General features: G+C 44.9%; 1 protein-coding gene and 1 pseudogene across 2 annotated transcripts; both read right to left on the reverse strand.

Annotated features, from left to right (window-relative positions):
• Positions 1-43: 43 nt before the first annotated feature.
• Positions 44-24,396, reverse strand: TMEM231 (transmembrane protein 231). Of its 2 annotated transcripts, XM_022583168.2 has the most exons (7): positions 24,218-24,393; positions 23,938-24,107; positions 10,126-10,254; positions 9,662-9,805; positions 6,673-6,754; positions 4,846-4,951; positions 488-4,484 (listed from the first exon to the last, which is right to left on the reverse strand). In XM_022583168.2, the coding sequence occupies exons 1-7, from the start codon at positions 24,354-24,356 to the stop codon at positions 4,304-4,306; spliced, it is 951 nt and encodes a 316-aa protein (XP_022438876.1). In that variant the 5' UTR covers positions 24,357-24,393; the 3' UTR covers positions 488-4,303. The 2 variants fall into 2 exon arrangements, with proteins under 2 accessions (XP_089759452.1, XP_022438876.1); XM_089903326.1 differs by lacking the exons at positions 488-4,484; positions 4,846-4,951; positions 6,673-6,754 and adding an exon at positions 44-465 and having other exon boundaries at positions 24,218-24,396.
• LOC111179357 (putative coiled-coil-helix-coiled-coil-helix domain-containing protein CHCHD2P9, mitochondrial pseudogene) lies at positions 18,329-20,155 on the reverse strand (annotated as a pseudogene).

Raw genomic sequence — 24,396 nt, forward strand, 5'->3', positions numbered from 1 at the left:
CGATGCTCTTTTCACGTTCTGATAAAACCACAACCACCACCCTCAGCTCCAACTCGCACAGCCGACCCGGCTGCAAGATCAGGGCCTTCCCAGCTGTGCCACACTGGCTTAGGCCCAGGCCGCGCAGGGTGTGGGCATCCCGAGCGGAGAGAGGACGAACCAACGTACCCCAAGCGAGGCGTCCCAGTCCGACTGGCGCGGCGGGAGGCAGACGCCTCTGGTCCCAGTCTCAGCAAAGGCTCCAGGACGTCTTTTCCAAGCTCCTCTCCACAGCCGCTCTGTCTCCTCGCCGGGAGAGTCCGCTGCGGCTGATTTGTTCCGCAGGGTCCCAAGGCTATGAAGGGGCACCCAGTGACACCAGGGAGACGGCTCCAAGAGACATGGACTTGCGAAGCGGATACCAAGATATTGGAGGCACCTGGAGACCCAAGGCGGCGGGAACCAGCAAACAGGGCAGGATTCCCCCTGAAAAAAGAGAGGTGTCGTAAGAAGGCGATGTTGACGGAGCAGTCCCAGGGCAAGGACAAGAAACAGACTCGGGCCCTCCTGCCCCGGAGCCCCCTGGGTGCCCGGCCCCGCGCCCCGCGCTACCTGGGCGGCCGCCGGGGGCCCGCGGCGCTGCTCTGCGCTGCCGGCCCGAGCGGAGCGCGCACAATGAGGCGCTTTCAGACGTGGCTGCGGTCCCGGAGCCGGCGGGCGGGAGCCGGAGCGGGAGGGAAGGAAGGAAAAAGCCGGTTGGCCCCCGGCTCCGGCTACCCTGCCCACCTCGGGCGGAGGGGCCACGCCTCGGGGGAGGGGCGGCCGTCCAGCGGCGGGGGCGGGCGAGCCCCGGGGAAGGAGGGCACAGGTGGGCCCGAGGGGCTGCCGGGGGCGCCCGGCTTGGCCAAGGATGTCAGAGGGCGCTCGCAGAGTCAGCTCTCATCCCACTAATTGACCAAAAAGTTGTCTTCCCCCTCCAATCCCCAGAGAAGGGAGGCTACTGGGAACACAAAAGGCCCTTGTGAGGGAAATCGAATCTTAATTTTGCCCCTCCTCCTTCTCGGTGGCATCCTCACAGCGAAAGGACTTGGAATCCAAACCGCTTCCCAAGCCCCCAGCCTCAGCCCTAAACCAAGCCTCAGGCACCTTGATGCCAGGCGGATCCGCGCGGCCTCCCCGGGTAGTAGCCGAGCTGGGGGCCTGGACACCAGGTGGCCCTCAGGAGCTAGGCCTGCAGCTGGCTGTGCCCCTCTTTCTGTCCCCTCCCTGCTCTAGCCTCAGCTTGATAGCAGGTCCCGATAAATACAGGGTATGTTTCAATAAATAAATATGCTATTTCCTCCAACAAATAACGGAGCAGAGTCCAAGCACCTGAAAAAGAAAGAGAATTCTGACCTCTTGTAATCAGCTGTGGGATCTAAAAGAAATCTCTGCCGCTGGAAGTATAAATTAGTGCATTCTTTCCAGGATGCGGTTTGGCAAGATGAATTAAAATCCTTATGAACGGGCTTCCCTGGTGGTGCAGTGGTTAAGAATCCGCCTGCCAATGCAGGGGACATGAGTTCGAGCCCTGGTCAGGGAAGAGCCCACATGCTGCGGAGCAACTAAGCCCCTGGGCCACAACTACTGAGCCTGTACTCTAGAGCCGGCAAGCCACAACTACTGAAGTCCGCGCACCTAGAGCCCGTGCTCCGCAACAAGAGAAGCCACCGCAATGAGAAGCCCGAGCACCGCAATGAAGAGTAGCCCCCGCTCACCACAAGGAGACCCACACAGCAACAAAGACCTAACGCAGCCAAAAATAAATACATAAAGTAAATATATTTAAAAAAATCCTTGAGAACATCATAAGCTTTTGAATTCATAATTTCTTTCTAGGATCTAAAGAAAATAAACTAGCAAAAAGGATTTATAAGCAAGGTTCATAGATGTGTTGTTTATGATAGCAAAAAATATTAGAAACAAAAGATTAAAAAGATGTGTATCAGAAAGCCAACAGTGATAACTTCTAGGGAGCAATTTACAGACAACTTATTTTCTTTAGGTTTCTGTAATTACACATTTCCCCCAATAGGCATTTAGAACTTATGTGGTCACAAAGAACCAAAACTTCTTTTACAAAGCATGAACATGAAGAGAAAGGAAGAAAGCTTTATTAATTGCTTTATCAGTCTTACATGATGGGACCTCACCTGATTCAAACAGAAACTGGAAAATCATTTGGCAAAATAAGGGATTCCCCCCTGCCAAATATTAATTGTCTCAAACCATGATGTAGTGATGGGTTACAGTCCAATTGATAATATCCTGTATATTTCCATTTTTCCCCTCTTTCAGCTATAAGGTGTGATTCAGGTTCAGAAGCTACCAACATCTGATCTGTAAATAATCTAATATTCACCAGACGCAGTTGTAATTTTCCAGCCTGTGGTTTCCACACGCCATGTGGATTTCACCAAAACTTCGCATTTACTTGGGGCAGGGCCACAAGCGTTTTGCGAAGAGCTAACAAAAGCTCCAAGGTTTTTGGGCAGAGCCCTGGCAAAGCAAGGCTGCTGGTGAGTAACCCCAAGAAGTGTGCACAACCTCTGCCCTCCCCATCCTCCCCTTTCCAAATACTCTCCCTCTAAAGAGCCACATGCAACCTTCCAGTTTGAACATTTTAATTATAAAGTTACAAAACATCATGGTTCTTTATACACATTTTGCATGAAAATAATGTAATAAAATGCAAAGCCATGTTTATACACATCTTCAGCTATCTTTCCATACTCATTACCTTTTGGTGATTCAAACCAGAAACCATTTATTTATTTAAATCTCAAGAAAAAAACTTTAGGCATATAAACAGCCCAAAATATTAAAAGAAAAAGCAGAGGGGTCAGTATTAGGATATTTTGGTGCTTGGATACTTCAAAACAGGTTTGTTTCCAAAACTCTTATTTTGGTCAGTCTGAATGAAAAGGTGCTTGGGAAATAAAAACTGAGTCTCCAGGGTAAACTGAGGCATGCACTCAGGAGTGTGTGTGTGGATGGGAGTGAAGCGTGGATCACAGAGGGCATGTCCTTCCAGTGCCAGTGATATCTCGGTATCATAAAGCAGGTCCAGGTGTCCTCAGGGCGAGAATGGAGAATTCTCTGCAACAGAGGCCCATTCCAGCGGTCTCTTCGGCAGACACTCACTTAGTCATGAGGGTAATCTGGCTGGACTGCGTGTCATTCTACTAAAGGCCAGGCCCGGATTGGGCTGCCTGGGCTAGCATCCTCTTTATCCCCTCCCTGCTCCTTGTGTGTCCTCTCCAAAGCGGCCCACTCTGATGGGCACCCTGTTCCTTAGTCGAGGGAAACACAATTAGCTGGGCTTCCCGCTAGCCCTCCAAGTAAACTCTGTGGTTGTCAGGCAGTGGGAGCCAATACCAACAACAGCTCCTCTGTCACCCATGTCCTTTTCAAGAAGGGGGAGGGCTGTCAAGGAGAAGGAGTGGCAAGCGTCCAGGGTGTTGGGTGAGGGCCAAAGAGAAAGAAACCTGTTGTTACACTCCTTACTTCCCCCACTGTTGCTGAGGGGCTTGTGAAAGGAACAGCACTTCTGACTGCAGCCTGCTATTCCAGGGGCCCAGACAGAGGGCAAAGAGCCAGCCACAGCAGGGCAGGGATAAAGGGCTGTTCAGCTGAGCTACCGACAGATGACTGTCTGTTAGACTCGGGGCAGGTGGATGGATGGTCCTAGTGTCCTCAAGTCGCCCACCCTCCCGCACGTGCACACATGTGCTCTGGAGCGCTCCCTTTCTCACTCTCCAGATCTCCAGTTAAAGGCCTCTCAGTGCTGGAAATCAGTTCTGAATGGGAAATTTAGATGCCCAGGAGTGGAAAGTGCTGATGATTTGCATATCTATCACCAGAGAGCCCTGAAAAGAGTAAAACGTGGTTTACAATAGGGGGAAGAAATACATAGCATGTTTCTCAGTTCAAGAGAGGAAAAGTCTTTGCTTGACCAGAGATGGGACTCTTTCCAAGCTCTCTGAACTGACTGTAGTTTTCTCCTGAAATTCAAGTCAGAGACAAAAAACAAAAGCAATTATAGCCTTCAGGAACCCTCAGAAACATTTCCACAACCTAGTCCGTGATTATTTTTGTAGGCGCGTAGAAAATATAGAATTTGTGTAGAGGGAAATTAGAAAGGAATGTTCTTTGTCTCTGATAGGAAAAGCACACACGTGGGCAAGTTGGGCAAGTGTCCACAGGCTCTTTTCAGAAATTTCGTAAGATGACAGTCCTCAGAAGACAACAGTGAGGTAGCTTAGAGTTTTCAGACAGGGTCTTCTTAAGATAAATGCTCCTTATACAGTTCTCCCTGGGGCACTGCTGTTACAGGGATTGTGGTCACCACCTGATTTTGAAACACAAATCTTTTGATTCTTTCAAATACCCAGAGGAAGATAAGTAGGATACTGACATACTGGATCCAAGCAAACTTTATCATTTCCCAGAATCCTGGTAGATAAGTACAAACAGTTAAGGAATCACAGATGACATTTTCTAAGGAAATGTTAAACCAAAGGGTTAGTTTAGACAGAAAATGGCAAAAATGTTTCAAATACCCTTAAGATAAAAGAGATAATAAAAGATTATTAAGACATAAATATGGATGATTCTGATCTAGAAGAATTACTCAAGAAGAAATATGAACAGGAAATGAATATTTTTTCCTGTATGAACTGCAGACAGACAGTCATTTGCGTGGGGGCTACAAATGCAGCAATTTCCAGTCTGAGGCTTCCCACATCTGTTCCTTCCTGGGACAACTGAGGAATCCCTTCCTTTTTTGAGACCCAGCTACTGTTGACCCTTTAACAGAAAGGATATGAGATGACTTCCATGGGGTATCGGATGACAGCATTAATAACAAATGGAGCTTCTGCAGCCCTTCCCACCAGCCAGATGGGGTTGGGGTCAGTCAGGATGGTGGTTACTGCAACACAATGGGGAGTTAATCCATGAACACTCTCTTCGGCAATAAAATATTGAGGGCTATAAAAATACTCTGACCTCTCGGGCAAATTCTGCACTTCAGAACTCATAGCAAAGAAATAATTCAAAAGGAAAGAGAAACTGAATGTTCAAAGTTGCTCACATATTATTTGTTAAAATACTTGTTAAAATAAGTTAAAAACTTGGAAACAGTCTATGTGTTCTACAATTGTTGAAGGGCTAAGCAAAAGAATACTATGCTACCTCTGAAAAGACAACCAATTAGAACTTTGTAGCAGTGTGGGAAAATATTTATATTACGAAGTACAAAAGAGAAGTCAGATCATAAAGTGTCTCTAAACTATGATAGGAGCTGGGACTTCCCTTGTGGTCCAGTGGGGAGGACTCCATGCTCCCAATGCAGGGGGCCAGGGTTAGATCCCTGGTCAGGGAACTAGATCCCACATGCATGCCGCAACTAAGAAGTCCGCATGCTGCAACTAAAAAAAAAAAAAAAAAAAAAGATCCTGCATGCAGCAACTAAGACCCGGTGCAGCCAAAATAAATAAATAATAAACTATGATAGAAGCTGTATAAAAAAACTACACATGTACAAAGACTGGAAGGAATTAAGAAAGAAAAGTTGATTTGTAGATAAACGTTTTTGTGTTCTAAAATTCTTTATTTTTGGAATAACGCTGCTAGAGTATTACATAAAATCAGAAAGAAATACTGGAATTGCAGTCCCCTCACTTGTTAAATGTCTCTGTATAGTATCTATGATGTCTGGTTGCCAAGTAATGCTTTAGATGCCTTTAGAGAAAACCTCAGACCACCAACCAGCCAGATGTGCTGAGTCAAGCACACACTCAGGGACAGCCTGAGAGCCCACCTCTTGAAAGGGATGGATGCCCTCGGCCTTCCAGCTAGAACCTTGGGTGCTTTCTCCTACTGCAGCTGCTGACATGGGGTGAGTCATGCACAGTCCCTATTTCCATCTGAAAACTATGGACAGCAACTTGTCTTTGGCTTCTTTTACAGGTATGGTGTGGGGAGGAACTCACATATCTATACATATAAACCCATCAAGTCAGCAGTGGGATACATATGGCAGTTAATTGGCACTAACCTGCCAGACCATAGGAGCAGTGGAGGGGATGGTTAGCGTGTGGGTCTTTAGATCAGGAGAAAAAGGACAAACCCTGAGCAACCTGTTCACCTTCCATAACTGAGCATTCACTGTTTTGTTTTTAATAAATAAATGTATTTATTTATTTATGGCTGTATTGGGTCTTCATTGCTGTGCAAGGGCTCTCTCTAGTTGCAGCGAGCAGGGAATATTCTCCGTTGTGGTGTGTGGGCTTCTCATTGTGGTGGCTTCTCTTGTTGCGGAGCATGGGCTCTAGGCGCGAGAGCTTCCGTAGTTGTGGCACGCAGGCTCAGTAGTTGTGGCTTGCAGGCTCTAGAGCGCAGGCTCAGTAGTTGTGGCGCACGGGCTTGGTTGCTCCGCCGCATGTGGGATCTTCCCAGATCAGGGCTCAAACCCGTGTCCCCTGCATTTGCAGGCGGATCCTTAACCACTGCGTCACCAGGGAAGTCCCAATCATTCACTGGTTTTGATACTTTCATATGACGTGGGCTCTAATTCTGTTTCTCTCCAATAACGCCATTAACCTGCAAAGTCCTTGAGAAGCACCTGAATGAACTCTCCCCATGACTCACCGTTCCTTTCCTGATAGGCAGCAACAATGTGGGTGAGGTCGTAGTCATGGGCAAAAGGGCTGGTCCCGTTGATTACAGATACCTGGGATTCGACAGGAGGATGTGATGTGAGCACCCAAGCGGCTTCCCCTCTTGTTTTTCCTGGTGTTTTGTTTTTTTTTTTTTCGGTATGCGGGCCTCTCACTGTTGTGGCCTCTCCCGTTGCGGAGCACAGGCTCCGGACGCGCGGGCTCAGCGGCCATGGCTCACGGGCCCAGCCGCTCCGCAGCATGTGGGATCTTCCCGGACCGGGGAACGAACCCGTGTCCCCTGCATCGGCAGGCGGACTCTCAACCAGTGCGCCACCAGGGAAGCCCTCCCCTCTTGTTTTTCTACCCTCCTGCCCACCCAGGCTGACCTCAGAGACAACCCTCTTGTGCTTGGTGGCCCATTCCAGTATTGATAATCTTTTCTTGAAGGATGAATGAACTCCTTTGCAACAATTTAAGTCATTTACTCTCAGTCTTTCTTTTTGCAGGGATGGAAACAAGGGGTCGATATCCACCTTTTACACCTTCTACACGTTAAAAGCTATAAAATACCCCTTTCTATTCCAATGGGAGAAATGATTAATTTTTTTTAAGAGACCACATTTTCAACTCCTTTGTCTTTTTCTTGCTCTTGCCTGGATTCTCTCTAATTGATCTCTTTGAAATACAGAGATGGAAATAGGATAAAGCGCAAACAGTAAGCACATAATCCTTTAAAGAAAAGAAAGATCTGCCCTCTAATATCATATTCCTGTTGACGTAATGTAATATACAAACCTTCAAATAAAAACTGCTACATTAAGTTTATATCTGATACTCTCCTCCTTTTTAAAATACGCATGTTGGGACTTCCTTGGTGGCGCAGTGGTTAAGAATCCACCTGCCAATGCAGGGGACATAGGTTCAAGCCCTGGTTCAGGAAGATCCCACACACCGTGGAGCAACTAAGCCTGTGTGCCACAACTACTGAGCCTGCACTCTAGAGCCTGCGAGCCACAACTACTGAAGCCCGCGTGCCTAGAGCCCGTGCTCCGCAACAAGAGAAGCCACAGCAATGAGAAGCCTGTGTACCGCAACAAAGAGTAGCCCCCACTCACCGCAACTAGAGAAAGCCCGCGTGCAGCAACAAAGACCCAAAGCAGCCAAAAATAAATGAATTAAAACAAAACAAAACAAAATGTATGTTGATTATAGCTAGGTGACCACGAATCCCAATTTATCTGGAACAGTCCTGGCTTATGCCTATAACAAATGATAACATCTCATATTCATTTTCTAAAGTAGCCCAGCCAGGGACTTCCCTGGTGGTCCAGTGGTTAAGACTCCGTGCTCCCAACACAGGGGACCTGGGTTCTGGTCAGGGAACTAGATCCCGCATGCTGCAACTGAAAAAAAGATCCCACATACCACACCAAAGATCCCACACGTGGCAACAAAGATCCCTTGTGCTGCAATTAAGACCCAGTGCAGCCAAATAAATAAATACTAAAAAAGTAGCCCAGCCCAACTTATACGGGCCTCCCTGTGATAATGTAAAGGTTAGTAAAAAGTGATCAGATGCATGAGTTCTGGCCTCAGAGAGACAATTCGTGGCTCCATTACTTTCAAGCTGTGGGACTTTGGGAAAATTAATCAATCCCTGTAAGCTCCAGTTTCCTCATGTGTGAGATGAGAGTTCATTCTCACATCAACTCTGAGTGCTTACAATGCGGGAGGCACTGTTTCAAGCGCTGGGGTGAGAGAAGACAGAAGACGGCAGCGCTTTTACCACTGAGGGAGATGGCAAATGAACAAACTGAAAACCTCTCTTTCATATTTCAGGTGGAGGTAAGGGGAGTAAACCTGGGTGAGGAATGATGGAGGGACAGGTAAATGTTCTTTAGAAGGAGTGCCAGGGAAGGACTGTGCTCAGGAGCTTTGAACAGGGACCAGAATGGGGCAATAGGATAAGCAACCTAGAAAGGAGCATAGGGGGACAATGACAGGACCAGCGGCTGGAGAGCAGGGAAGTTGGAAGAGAAGGCATCTCATGAGGTTGCTGTAATGATTAAATGAGATAACACATTTAAACCTCTTAACTCAGGCTGGCATGTTATATGCTTAACAAATGGTGGTTAGTATTCTTTTTCTTTTCTTCTTTTTTTTTTAAAATAAATTTATTTATTTAGGCTGCATTGGGTCTCTGTTGCTGCGCGCGGGCTTTCTCTAGTTGCCACGAGTAGGGGCTACTCTGTTGCGGTGTGCAGGCTTCTCATTGCGCTGGCTTCTCTTGTTGTGGAGCACGGGCTTCAGTAGCTGTGGCACTCAGGCTCAGTAGTTGTGGCTCGCGGGCTCTAGAGTGCAGGCTCAGTAGTTGTGGTGCACGGGCTTAGTTGCTTTGCGGCATGTGGGATCTTCCTGGACCAGGGCTCGAACCCATGTCCCCTGCATTGGCAGGCGGACTCTCAACCACTGCCCCACCAGGGAAGTCCCAGTATTATTTTTCAAATGTTTTACATGAACTGAAAAAGATCACCTGAAATAAATACACTGTGTGTGTGTGCCCACGCATGCACACACCCAAAAACTATAAGCAATTCAATTCTTGAAGACAAAGACTATTCTTTTCCTCTCTTTTTACATGTAAATACAGGGGTATCTGTCTCCATATTTTAAAATAACTCATGGTAAGAATTCCTCTGAAATCCTTTTCTATGCTACCCACAAAGACATGCTATTTCCAACGTTCCTTTCTCCCTCTTCAAAGAACTTGACAAACAGTAACACACAAGGACTTCCCTGGCAGTCCAGTGGTTAAGACACCACGCTTCCAATGCAGGGGGCACGGGCTCGATCCCTGGTCCAGGAACTAAGATCTCACATGCCGCGTGGTGCGGCCAAAAAAACACCCCAACACACACACACACACACAACAGTAACATACAGAAAGAAAAGAGATGGACAGTAAGCAATATCCTTACGTTGTACCGAACATCTAGGCCACCATGGCTTAGGGGCTGCTTCTGCTGCAGCCTCAGGTCTCCGTTCACATATAATTGGGACCCCGGAACAGCGAAGGAGGATTGGAAGAACGCCATGCTCTGCATCACGAATGTCGACATCCTCTGAAATCATTAGAAGGAGAAACAGTATCAATTTCGGCCAGATCCAAGGGGCTCTGGGTTCTAAGTGTCGCCTGTCTGTGGTTGAAGCCTAGCCATCCCTCCTATGCCTCAATCAGCCATGCAGGAAGCACTCTGCCCAGAACCCTCTAACCTATTAATAGCTCATGTAAATTAATGTGACCTCAATGAAAAACATTCAAATTTAACTTCTGCAATGAAATCCCAAACGACACCTCTGAAAAGTCTTCTGCAGTGTGGGTTTTCCCAGAAATCAGAAAGGGGGCTCTGTTCTATTGAAAGACAAAAGGGAGAGGACTCACGTGCAGTTGGTAGGAGAAAGTCAAGATGAGCTGCACACCAAGAACGTGCTCCGTGGACTGCAGGGGAAGCTCCAGTTTAAAATGTAACATGTCCATTTTCCCATCCTGGTTCCTGTCTTCTTCTCTAGTCTAGGAAAGCCAAAAGAGGCCAGTGACCCCGCTCCTTAATAAGGCTGGGAGGAATCCATCTCACTGTTGGACATACACAGTGACTCAGAGTTCTGCCACACAGAGGCATTATCTTCCTCACCGGAAGAAAAGAGAAAAAGGGACTTCCCTGGTGGCGCAGTGGTTAAAAATCCACCTGTCAATGCAGGGGACATGGGTTTGAGCCCTGGATCGGGAAGATCCCACATGCTGCAGAGCAACTAAGCCCGTGCACCACAACTACTGAGACTGCGTTCTTGAGCCCACGAGCCACAACTACTGAGCCCGTGTGCCGCAACTACTGTGGCCCGCGTGCCTAGAGCCTGTGCTCTGCAACAAAGAGAAGCCACTGCAATGAGAAGCCCGCACACCACAACAAAGAGTAGCCCCTGCTCGCCGCAACTAGAGAAAGCCCGCACACAGCAATGAAGACCCAACGCAGCCAATAAATAAATAAATTTATTTAAAAAAAAAAAAAGAAAGAAAAGAGAAAAATACATAGGTATAAGTGGATCAATCGTGGTGAAAGAGACACATATGCATGGCCCCTAAACTGCATACTTGGGCTTCTCAAATGTTCTAGGGCCAAACTGAAGAAGACCTGGAAGTGGCAGCAACAACAGTGTAAACATCTGGATGCATTGTTCTTTTTCAGTTGCCTCATTTGCTTTTTTGGTTTTATTGCTGGTGTTTTCTTTCCTTTTTAGAAACATGCCTGAGTTTGTATGGAACATTTAAATAGCATATCAAAACAGACTTCTACTTCTCTAGAAGTCAACTTTTTAAAACAGAAAAGAAAGAATCCTAATTATTATGCATTCCCCAAACAGACTCAGCGGAAAAACACCAAGCTCTATTTATATATTCTTTAACCGCAGTGCTTTGATTCAGATTCTCAGTGTTGGACTGATGTCAGGGCTTTATAGCCTAGTGCATCTTTTAGTACCAATGAATACAATGAAAAAGAAAGCTAAGTAAAATCAGTGAGGCATTAAAACTACACAGGTACTTTATAAATTATGGCCATGAAAGTAGGGACGGGACCTCCCTGGTGGTCCAGTGGTTAAGAATCCACCTTCCAATGCAGGGGACGTGGGTTTGATCCCTGGTTGGGAAACTAAGATCCCACATGCCACGGGGCAACTAAGTCCTCGGGCCACAACTCCTGAGCCCACACGCCACAACTAGAGAGAAGCCCCAGTGCCGCAACTAAGACCCGATGCAGCCAAAAATAAATAAATAAATACTAAAAAAAAAAAAAGTAGGGAAAACAGAGATCCAAGGAGGGAAAAACACAAATCACAGATCCTTAAGAAACACCAGAATCCAGTCTCACCTCATAGTGACCCTAAAATGACTAGCAGGAAAGACTCACTGAAATGTGATCACTGGTGACATGATTCCTTGCCACAACTCGGGATCTTGTTACTACAACTGATCCTTTTCCACTGTAGGTTCCCAGAAGGATTCTGCTATGGGGTATCAGCATTCCCATCTGAATTCCCCATGTACTGATTCATTTGGTTTTCCACCATACCTTTATGTGGGGGAAGAGATTCTTTGTTCTTTTTCAGGCTAGTAAGGTCGTTTGAGATGGAGATATCTCAGTTTTCAGAACCTTTCAATCATTTCTTTCCTTCTAGACAATAATGTCCTTATCCTAGGCCTTGTTATAGAGAAACCTACCCTCTCTGTTCTGTTGGATACTATTTTCTCTGTCCTGTTACATCAGCTTTGCCGGTGTAGGCGAGGGATATCTGTTACCATGGGTGACGATCAGGTTACCGAGGCAATTATGTATTAGCAATTATGAGTAGGATGGAAAAGAGTTTGTGAATTCACAGGCTTGTCTTCCTGTGAATTTTTTTCAGTTGGTATCTGGGAAGATTTGGAAGACAAATCAGGTTAACTCTCTGTAGTGGATCCATGGCTTTTCTGGATCTTTAGGGTTGGATAGGAAGACAAAGATCAACAACTTGCAAGAGAGGAGAGTGACCAGGAGGGAAATGCCAGAAGAATCCAGACTCTAACACAGTCTGAGAGGGAGAGAAACACATTTCATTTGACCTTTACAATAAGGTGAAGGTAAGCAGAGCAAGTACTATCCCCATTGTATATATGAGAAAACCAAGGCTCAGAGAGATTAAGGGATTTATGGAGTACGGCTACTATTGGTAAAGACAGGATATGAAACCACATCTTTGACTTCAAATCTGATCCTCTTTCCAGGACTAAAATGTCCAGACTTAAACTCAAGGAGAAGATGTCGGTTAAGAAAGATCTTTTTGCAAGAAGCCAGCACACTTTTACGCCATGTTCACAGAGGACAGAGATCCAGCACAGCACCATAATTGGTGTCTACTTGTTAAATCCATTCATTAACCTGTCAAATATTTGCTTTTCCTTTTTTTTTTTTTAAACATTTATTTATTTGGCTGTGCTGGGTCTTAGTTACGGCACGTGAGATCCTTTTTTAGTTGCGGCACGCGGGATCTAGTTCACTGTTCAGGGATCGAACCCAGGCCCCCTACACTGGGAACATGGAGTCTTAACCACTGGACCACAAGGGAAGTCCCAACCTGTCAAATATTTTCTGAGGGCCTACTATGTGCCAGGCATTGCTTCAGGTTCTGGGAATATAATGGCAAACAAAATGGACAAAGTCCCCACCCTAATGGAGCTTACATTCCCAGCCAGGGAGGCAGAAAGTAAATCAACAAACAGATATGTGCTAACAGGTAGTGCTAAGTGTCACAAAGAAAAATGAAGCAAACTAAAATTAGAGAATGACCAGGACAGAACAAAAATTTTTATACAAAGTATTCAGGAATACCTGACTGTCCGAGAAGTCAGGTGATGTGAGGTGATAAGACACATAAATGTCTTGGGGAAGAGTGAGCCAAGCTGATAAAGCACACATACTCTGGGTGAAAGCGGGTCAGTGTTTAACGGAGTGAGATGAGGCCGGTGCAGCTGAGCAGAGTGCATGAGCTGGAGACAGTGGAAGATGAGGGCCCAGACAAGCCCATGGGGATGAGTGATGGTGCAAATGGTGCATCTCCCACAGGGGACCTGTCACCAAGTAAGACTCTCGCTCCCTTGGGGCTGGCAAGGTGAGTTACATCGCTGTGCTATCACTTGGACCACTGATGGAATCAATTAGCTAATTCCATTTACTTCAAACCAAGCTTAGCACAAAATGCAACAGCTACAAAGGCAGGTGTTCAATGAGCTAATACTTTTTTTTAACATTTTTAAAATATTTATTTGTTTATTTTTGGCTGTGTTGGGTCTTTGTTGCTGCACATAGTTGCGGCGAGCAGGGGCTACTCTTTGTTGTGGTCCGTGGGCTTCTCATTGTGGAATACGGGCTCTAGGCGTGCAGGCTTCAGTAGTTGTGGCGCACAGGCTTAGCTGCTCCGAGGCCTGTGGGATGTTCCCGGACCCGTGCTTGAACCCATTTCCCCTGCATTGGCAGGTGGATTCTTAACGACTGCACCACCAGGGAAGTCCCCTCAATGAGCTAATACTTCTTTAACACAAGTTTAGGATTAGTAACTAAAATCCAATGGGTGTGTCTGGCTAAGAGAATTCATAAATCACACCATCACCTTATTTCTACAAGGTATATGTGCAATTTGGAGCAATTTTTACATCCACAGTTCATCCTGTCTCGTCCCTCTGCATACCCCAGAAGTATTATTACTAGTAATAATTAGCAATAGTTAGATAGGTAGGTACTGTCATCCTCTTTATATAATTACTTTGAGGCCAAGAGAGGGTATGGAATCCAATGACAGAACTGGGGCTAGAACTTAAGTTTACTGACTCCTGATTCTATAATAGCCCATAAGAACCCTAATTTCAAAGATTTCTTGAGTTAAAACAGGTAATCCTTTACAGATATGTGTGAAATCAATACTAACATACTAGATAGGATAAATACAGGCATCGCTGGATTTAGTCAATGCCCATCAGTCCACCTGTATCAATCAGGGTCCAATCAGGAAGGAAGAAATGAAAATAAACAGTTATTTTAACAGGGGAATGTAGTATAGGGGATAATTAATAACATAGGCATTAGTGGACTAAAAAAGCAAACAGGGAACACTTTTTGCAGGATAACTACCTAGGGCCGGAGAAGAAAAGGAAGAGGCTGGCGTTACCTCAAGGAGCTAGGACTCAGACCTCAAAAAGGGAGTGCTGTCAGCTGGTACTGGTACCTTTGGAGCTAGGATGAAGAACGCATGAGGGAGTCAATAAGGCAGGAGGAAAGATGTACTCCTTGCTGTTTGCATCACCCCAGCAATGGTTCTTCACCCTGGTTGCAATTTCTGGTCTTCTGCCACTCCCAGAACAAGGCTCACCATGCCTCCTACTGGCAGAATCTAACAGGGAGCCAGTAGGCAGAGGAAAATGTGGTTTTCAGTATCTCAGCATGAGCATCACAAAGGAGAGTATAGGAGGGTAGGTTTGGAGCTGAGACAAGACCTAATAACCAGCACAGCATCTGACAGTAAGAGTAGCTGTAAATTTAACTAGTGCCATTGTTTCCACAGTGCCTTGACTTGCAACATTTTTCTCATCAGGGATTCTACAGTATTTGATAGTTTGCTGGAATTTTATTTGGCTCCTGTTTGTTTTCATATCTTTTATTCTCTAGAGTCATACTCTTTTTCTTTTTTTTTTTTTTTTGCTGTGCCACGTGGCTTGCAGGGTATTAGTTCCCTGACCAGGAATCAAACCCAGCTCCTAGCAGTGAAAGCACAGAGTCCTAACCACTGGACCACCAGGGAATTCCCTAGAGTCATATTCTTTTACTGAAGGTTAATTTCCTAGTTTATACCAGTGTCCACTTTACCATATACTTGTCATCATTGGGGTTTCCCATTTTTTCTTTTTAAGCTGATAGTACTCTTTGACACCAGTCTTTGGGTCTCCAGCAAAGTAGGAACAGTATACTACTCCATGTCTCCTAGACATATAAAATCCTTGCTACCTGTATTTCAATTAATCTAAGATATCATTAATTATAAAATGTACCAATATTTTATATACCAGTAAGAAAGCAAAAATATTTCCAATTAAACTATGACACAATGTTTTCTAATCACTAAGGGTATTTATGTTATACTTATTGAAAGAGCTTTTAGATTGAGGCATATTAATATCAGATATCCTATTTATGCACACAGAAAAATATATGCAAAATAAATTGATCCAGGGATTCTTAAAACTTCTTTACATCATGATTCTTTGTATCATTTTTTGACTCAGTATTATCCATACTTTTCTATGTAAGTTTGTCCTTTGTGCCATGAAGCACACTGGTGGTTTTATACAGCATTTAAAAAACATTCACAAAGGGAACTAAAATTCACTGGTCTGGGTTCATAAGCAGGCTTTAAAATTCTGTGGACTTATCCTACTATTAAGTGCCTCTTGAACCTTCCCTTACCTGCTTATCACTTGGTTCTTAGGGTTAAAATGTTTTATTATTGTCTCTGGGGTTTTCTTTCAAGTTGCTGATGTCCCTTCTGCAAGCTTTGGTGCTGGTACTTTTGAGTTTTCATACGTAGTCAATGAGGACTAGCCAAGCCTGTCTTATGGCCAACAGCTATTGTAAGATACCACTGACAGGGCTTCCCTAGTGGTGCAGTGGTTGGGAGTCCGCCTGCCGGTGCAGGGGACGCGGGTCGTGCCCAGGTCAAGGAGGATCCCACGTGCCACGGAGCGACTGGGCCTGTGAGCCATGGCCGCTGAGCCTGCGCGTCCGGAGCCTGTGCTCGGCAGCGGGAGAGGCCACAGCAGTGAGAGGCCCGAGTAAAAAAAACAAAACAAAACAAAAAAGATACCACTGACAGGCAGACACACTCTGATTTCGGAGAGGTGAAAAAACATGTCTCGGACACACAGTACTCTCCGCTCATCTTCTTGCATCCTCTTGTAGTCTTCAGCCCCCATATTCTCTGGGTCACACATGCTTAAAGAACCAAGTCAGGCTCACTGAGGAAAAAGGTCACTCTGTGCTTTTTTTCTTCTTTCATTAGAAACAAGAAACTTGACTTTTAAACCATTGAAAGCATAGGGACTTTAGAGACGCTGTCCAAGGTGAGCTGACTAAAGCAGAAACAAGGCCGTTTCTGACTTCTAAGGCATTTTCCCAAATTAGCACCTGCAAAGCCACCTCCAAGCATTTGGTCAAACTTTTTTTTTTTTTTTTTGCGGTACGCGGGCCTCTCACTGCCATGGCCTCTCCCACTGCGGAGCACAGGCTCCGGACGCGCAGGCTCAGCGGCCATGGCTCATGGGCCTAGCCGCTCCGCGGCATGTGGGATCCTCCTGGACCGGGACACGAACCCGTGTCCCCTGCATCGACAGGCGAACTCCCAACCACTGCGCCACCAGGGAAGCCCTCATTTGGTCAAACTTTGACCTAAAACCACTGCTTCCTTGGCTCTCTGGGCAGTTTCTTGGACAGGTCGTAGTCAGTCTAGCTTTATGTTTAGAGTTAGAAGAGTATTTTGCCGCACTAGGGTTAAGAGTATAAGATACAAACCAAGAAACCTTGGGGACTTCCCTGGTGGTCCAGTGGGTAAGACTCTGCGCTCCCAATGCAGGGGGCCAGGGTTTAATCCCTGGTGGGGGAACTTGATCCTGCATGAATGCCTCAACTAAAAAAAAGATCCTGTGTGTCACAACTAAGACCCGGAGCAGCCTAAATAAATAAAAATAAATCTTAAAAAATCCCCAAGAAACCCTTGAGCTGTAGACCTGACTGCTTAGCTGAGAGCTAGAAACTGTCACTTAGCTCTGAGTCTTGTTCTCTTCGTCTGTAAAATGGGGGTATAACCTCTACCTCACAAGGTTACTGTGAGGCTTAAAGAGATAATATATGTAAAAAATCAATGGCTAACACTTTACTAAGTGATTGTTAAAGGCCAAGTATCACATACAGGAATTTAAATGTATTATCTAATGATGAAATGCTTAGCATACACCAGAGGCATGGTAAATCAATAGCAATTTCAATTTTATTCATTTATTTGACCGTGCTGTGGAGCTTGTGGAATCTTAGTTCCCAGACCAGGGATCTAGTCAGTGAAAGCGCGAAGTCCTAACCTGGAAATTCCCAATAGCAATTTTTATTACTACGGCTTGTAAGCATATCACCAGGATATCACCAACCTGCTTTTAAAAAAATTTAGACATAATTCACATACCATAAAATTCACCCTTTTGCTACAATTCAGTAGATTTTAGTATATTCACAAAGTTGTGTGACTATCACCACTGATTCCAATTTCAAAACATTTTCATCAGCCCCCAAAGAAACCACATACCCATCCCCATTAGCAGTCACTACCCATCTCTCCTCTCCACCAGTTAATTCCCCAAGTTCCTGGAATCCCTAATCTACCTTCTGTCTCTACAGATTTGTCTATTCTGGACATTTCATCTAAATGGAATCATACAACATGTGCTGTTTTGTGGTTGGATTCTTTTACTTAGCAAAAAGGTTCATCCATGTTGTAGCACATATCATGACTCCATTCCTTTTTGTGGTTGGGTAATATTCTATTGTACGGATATAACATATTTTGTTATCCATTCACTCATTGATGGACGTTTGGGTTGTTTGGACTTTTTTTTTGAATTGTTATTGCTCTTATGAATGAGGCTGCTATGAACATTTGTGCACAAGTTTCTGTGTAGACATGTGTCCTCAATTTTGGGGGGTACACATATGCCTAGGAGTAGGGATGCTGGGACACATGATAACTCTGTTTTTTTCTTTTTTTTGGAAAGAAAATCACTTTATTCTAATTAATTCACAAACAAAAGCTTGTTTAAGAGGCCAAACATCCGCCCAGCCCCAAACTCAATACCATCTCATGAGCTTCTACATGGTGAGAATACCCTCTTCCACTGCAATTCTAAAGCACAAAAGCTATTAATGATCGAGGAGAGGCTTAACTGGTGGCTTCACATTTTATATCTTCACTATCAATTATATTTTTAATGCTAAATCAACATGGTCATGAGAGATGATTTTTCATGTCTTCAGTTGGAACTTCTAGATGAAGCTAACCCATCCACCAATTTGCACTGTTTCAGCACCTCACTGAAACCTTCACAAAGCTTAAGGTCACCCTGGTTCAGTGCACACTCCAAAAACTATTTCACCTGAAAAAAGCATGGGCCATTCTGCTGCTGCTGTGCTGGCTGGGTTCCCTGAGGCTCCCAGTAAGTGACGTCAGGCCTTGAGAGCTCAGTATTACTTCCTCTTACTGAAGCCACCAGGGAGGGCATGACCCAGAGTGTGGCTGACGCTGGCTGCAGTGGTTGTCATCTGGGCCATCAGACCTGGCTGCCGGGGAGCAACAGCAGATGGTGGAGCTGCTGCTGGTGGCTGAGCTGCGGGCGCTGGCCTGGGCACGGTTCTCATCTGAAGGGCCCGGCTGGCTGGAGGGGCCACGCCGAAAGCGCGGCTTCAGCTTCCACAAGGAATCTTAAATGCGCGGCAAAGCGGGGACTAGAAGAGCGAGGATAACTCTATGCTTAACTTTTTGAGGAACTGCCAACTATTTTCCAAAGTGGCATTTTATATACTTACCTGCTTTTAAAATTTTACTGTTTTTTTGGTTTGCTTTTGTTTTACACGGCGCTTTCTAAATTTTTCCTTTAAAAATTGTTGTCATTGTAATTTTAAAATCTTGAATATGTATTACATTCCCATGTTACAAAATTATAATGGTACAAAAGGCTATGTAGTGAAAAATTTCTCTCCCACCTTAACCTCAGCCACCTAGCTCCTTCCCCAGAGCAATCAATGTTGCCAGTTTCCTTTGAATTCTTCCAGAGATAGCTGAAGCATGCATGTGTGTGTATGTAAATACACACATTCGTATATTTTGGGGTTTTTTTTCTATTTTTATACAAATGGAAGCATATTATATACAATTTTTGTTTTTTACACTTATCAATTTCTCTTGGAGGTAATTCCACATCAATAGATATAAATCCAACTTCATTAAAAAAAAAAAAAGCTATGTAACATTCCACTAGGTAGATATAACAACTTTTTAAATGAGTCTTCTATTGCTACATAGGTTGTTTACCATTTTTTTTTAAATTTATTTTTCGCTGCGCTGGGTCTTCGTTGCTGCACGTGGGTTTTTCTCTAGTTGTGGCGAGTGGGGGTTACTCTTTGCTGTGGTGCTTGGGCTTCTCATTGCAGTGGCTTCTCTTGTTGCAGAGCACGGGCTCTGGGCATGTGGGCTTCAGTAGCTGTGGCACTCGGGCTCAGTAGTTGTGGCTCGCGGGCTCTAGAGAGCAGGCTCAGTAGTTGTGGCACACGGGCTTAGTTGCTCCGCGGTATGTGGGATCTTCCCAGACCAGGGCTTGAACCCGTGTCCCCTTCATTGGCAGGCGGATGCTTAACCACTGCACCACCAGGGAAGCCCTGTTTACCATCTTTTGATGCTACAGACAATGCTGCAATGAGCAACTTTTTACATATGTCATTTCACATGTGTGCACAAACCTTAGGATACCTTACTAGAAGTAGAAGCAGGCACATGAATTGGTAATTTTGACATATATGGACAAACAAATATGGTCCTTAAAGAGGTTTTATCAATCTACACTCCCATCAGAGATATACAGGAGTGTATGCACAATTCCCTACATCTTGCTCACCGTGCTACGAAACTTCAATTTTTGCCTATTTGATAGATAAAAATGATATCTCAATTATTCTTAATTTGCGTCTAATTACAAGCGCGATTTCATATGTTTAAGAGTTATGTGTTGAGAAATAGAATACTGCCTGCCATATCAGTAAACAAAGGATGTCACAGTCATTAGCGATTACACCCATGCTGATGGTGAGCTGGCGAGCCCTGAGGGAACTCAGGACAGAAACAAAGAATACCTGCCATCTAGCAGCCATCAGACTGCAGCCACTCCCCATGGTGCACCCTGAGGAAATTCAGGATGTGAAAACACAGGATACTGGCCCCAGACAGCTGAGGTGCATATCAAAGGAATGATTTCAGTGAGCCCAATCTCTAGCATCTTCCCATACATAACAAAGTGCTAAATTCCTTAACTTGAGATCTAGTTTTCTTTTACTAACAGTAATCTTTTGTTCCTACTACCTGCCCTTTGTTGCAAAACTCCTGTATATCCTACCTCACCTCCTTGGAACAGTTTTCTCAGGGTTACTAGAGATGCTGCCTCCTAGGCTTGAAGCCCTCAGTATGTCTGCCTAATAAAACATAACTCTCAACTTTTAGGCTGTGCATATGTTTTTTTAGTTCACAGTGTGTTTTGTCTTCTATAAACTGTGCATATTCTTTGCCCATTTTTTTACTAGGTAGTTGGTCTTTTAATTATAGATCTGTAGGCACTTTATGTTAGGAAAATTAGCCCTTTACAAGTGATACAAATAGTAAAACTTTTTTCCTTGTTGTCATTTGTGTTTTGGCTTTGCTTATGGTTTTCACCAGGCCAATAATTTTTTAAATTATATACTTGCATTTATCAAAAAAGTTTCTTTTATGCCTTCTAAATTTTACGTCATACTCAGAGATTTAAAAGCTTTCACTCTTGGGGGCTTCCCTGGTGGGGCAGTGGTTGAGAGTCTGCCTACCGATGCAGGGGACACGGGTTCGTGCCCCGGTCCGGGAAGATTCCACATGCCGCGGAGCAGCTAGGCCCGTGAGCCATGGCCGCTGAGCCTGCGCGTCCGGAGCCTGTGCTCCGCAACGGGAGAGGCCACAACAGTGAGAGGCCCGCGTACCGCAAAAAAAACAAAAAACAAAACAAACAAACAAAAAAGCTTTCACTCATTTGTTTCAGTACTTTTATGATTTTAAATTTAATTTTGATCTATCTGGACTTTAATTCTGCTGTACAGTCTCTGAGGACTAGCTCCATCTTTACGCACTGATTTAAAATGCCACCTTTGTCATATTAGGGTCCATTTCCATACTTTTTATATAATTCCCCAAACCACACTACTTTACTTATTAGAGCTTTAAGGTATAGTTTAATATCTGGTAGACCTCTTTCCCTTGTATTGATATTATCCTTTTTCTCCTAGAATTTTTGCTTACTTCTTTTCTGTACTTCCTTTATATCTTCTAACTATTTATTTGTATCTCATGATTTTAAACTATTCTCAAACCAAGAGCTCAGCCAGCAAGGAAGCAAATAATTTACTGAGAAAGACTGTAGACAAGGTCATAAATTACTTATAGAGGCTTAGAATGGAGAGAAAAAAAAGACTAAGAAAAAGGAGCTTTGGCTTTATGTTTTACAGTGTAAAACTGCCCAGTATTAAAGAGGATTGATAGCTCTGGACACCATAAAAACAAGAGGTAGTCTTGGCTTCACAAAATCGCAACACACACACACCAGAAGCAGGGGGTTGGTGGGCAGTGCTCTCAAGGGAGTGGTTTCTGGTTACAGAGATAAGAGGCTAACTAGCAATCCAACTGGGAAGCCAACCTAGGTCATGGTGGATGAACAAGTGAAAAGAACACATGAATGAAACCTAATGCTGTATCCTTGTTTTCATGATTATTTTAAGTTTTCATGATTATTTCTTAGACTCAAGTAACCAGAAAGTATGACAGATAGGAATATACAAATGTAAAGAAAAAATTTCTACCAAAAATTTAAAAGACAAGGAATGCTAACCTAAAGTAAAACTAACAAGTTAATTTTTTGTGTGTTTGTAATACAAACAAGAACAACAACCTTTGTTTCCACTTTTGGAAAGGAAACACAGGTGGAACAGAAGTACAGTGGGTTTACAGGGAAAAGGAAACGTACCTCGATGCTGGCCTCTCACCCGCAGTCACCCTTCCCCAGAGGCATTATAATCTCAAATGAGAATAAAAATGGGCAATATGTCACGATTAGGGAGGAGCTGCAAAAATAAATTTGTCTCTACTCCACTTCTATTTTTAAATAAATTTAAAAGACCTGATCATTTAAAGAATCAAAGTGTTCAACAATGTTTGTTACAAAAACCTGCAGGCTTCCACCCACAGGGCAACTAATTTTGCCTCATTTACCTTATTATTTAGAAATGTATCTCCATGTCTTTACACAACCTTGGCATTGGCTGGCACTTCTCAACTTCCATTTCAGGCATCCTCTATTGTCTTCCCACAAGGAGGGTTGATTTAGTTTTCTTTCCCCCTCCCTTCCAGCCAGCACCGCCGCCTTCCCATCCCCCCAGTAGCGTTAAAGTCTTATTCTGGTTAGTTAACATTCAGTGTTCACCAAATTATGATATGTAAATCCTATTCATAACTCTGATTGCTTTTCCTTACTTTTATTTTTCTGGAGTTAATAATTATTTTATTTGCTTGTTTAGTTTTCTATGCATTTATACAATTTCAACAGCTTCTATTCCAATTCCTCACAATCTGATGTCTAAAGATGTATGACTTATTCAAAGTCTTGTTCACTGCAGTATTCTACTAGTGAAAAAGTAAAAGCAAATCAAAAATCCACCAACAGGCAACTGTTAAATCCACTGCAGTTTTCCATATCATGAAATACTTTGCAGACCTTAAAACGAAGGTTAATTAACAAGTATCGATACATGTACCAAACTGAGCCTTTAATTTTACGTCATTATACATACCTGTAAGTCTTTAACATTTTACAATGAGCATGCATTTTTATAGTCAGGAAAAAAAAGGAAATTTAAAGTAATCATAAAAATAATGGGAATCATATTTTGTTTGCGGTTATTCATATGACCAATCAGATTTTAAAATTTTTGTCACTTTGTTTAGTTGCTGGGCAAAAAGTCAATTTTTTTTTTCCGCTGCACAAATCTGACTGTAGGCCAATCATCTCAGAGATGTCTAAAGAGATTCAACTTTGGAAGAAGGAAATCCAGAATTTTCCTACTTCTAAAGGAAAATGTTTTCAGAAAATGAGTGTAAAGGGGGTGATTGTATAGGAAGCCCTCACTTATCTTGAACCAGACACTAGATTACATACAGTAAAACGCTTCATTTTCATCCCAGACAGCGGCAGGATGGAGCGGCATCTAAGGAGGCGAGCCCAGGGAGGCGGGCCTGGGCCAGCAGCACATTCTGCGGAGGTTGCTTAACCAACCAGCACGTTGGCTTCCGCGTGTCAGTCTGCCTAAAAATGCCTGACCTTTCCGTTCCTACCGAGTGCTGATGCACTACTGCAGCTGCACGACGGGGTAATTAACTAGAACACCACTCGGCCTTCACGACTCATAAGGCAACTTTCGCGACCACCCTTCCATTAGGAAGGGGCAGGCCCACGGAAATGACAGGGTCGGACATAGGTTGCCCCCCAGGCTTGTAGCCTCTGTATAGGTCACAGACGCTGACAGCTGTAGCTAACTTTATTGGGGTGGTGGACGGCTTGGAGAAGTCGAATGAAACAACAAATTTGCTCCCCAGGAAATTAAACATAAGCTCGGGTCAGTGAACTTGTGCACAGAACTTCCCGTAGGTTCGTGACTCCCTCAGACCCAAGCCGGGCTCCCCCGGACACAGGGGCCGGGGCTCCGGCCGCGGCGCGCCCTCCCACCCCTTCCCCCATCCCCACCGCAGCCCAGTACCGGCGGGCGGCTGGGCCCAGGCGGGAACCACGCACCGAAACGAGCGGGACGCGCAGGTGATCCCCCTGCAGCCGGTTGAAGGCGGGAAACGTGCTCCAGGCTAGGAAACCACCGTGCTCGGGTCCTAGCAAGGCCACGAGCAGCACCTGGTGCTGGAAGCGCACGGTCGGCTGCTCCTCATAGCTGCTCCGTTTCAGCCAAAACCCTGAGGTAAAAAGGGCGGGAGGCGGAGGGGCCGAGGTCAGGGAAGCCGGCGCGGTCGCCGCGGAGAGCCGCGGAGAGCCGCGTCGCGCACCGGCCGGAGGGCAGGCTCACCGTGGCTCCGGAAGGCCACCAGCAGCGGCGGGATGTACGTGAGCGCGGCGGACAGCATCAGGAACAGCGCGGCCTTAGAGCAGAGCCCCGCGCGGTAGCCCCGCTCCACTGGGTGAGAGAAGAGCTCGTAGAGCGCCATGAGGGCGGCGGTGAGTCGGGCCAAGAGCTCGGGATTCCTC

Source organism: Delphinapterus leucas, chromosome 20 (genome assembly GCF_059928025.1).
Source record: "Delphinapterus leucas isolate spDelLeu-1000000601 "Yukka" chromosome 20, BTC_Dleu_Yukka2, whole genome shotgun sequence".
Lineage (NCBI taxonomy): Eukaryota > Metazoa > Chordata > Mammalia > Artiodactyla > Monodontidae > Delphinapterus > Delphinapterus leucas.

Excerpts from the sequence above, each read along its gene's own strand:
- TMEM231 (XM_022583168.2), bottom strand. The coding sequence starts at position 24,356 with ATGGCGCTCTACGAGCTCTTCTCTCACCCAGTGGAGCGGGGCTACCGC. Across the intron at positions 24,108-24,217 it reads GGTGGCCTTCCGGAGCCACG|GGTTTTGGCTGAAACGGAGC; the intron begins GTGAGCCTGCCC and ends TTTTTACCTCAG. Across the intron at positions 9,806-10,125 it reads CTTTCTCCTACCAACTGCAC|AGGATGTCGACATTCGTGAT; the intron begins GTGAGTCCTCTC and ends TAATGATTTCAG.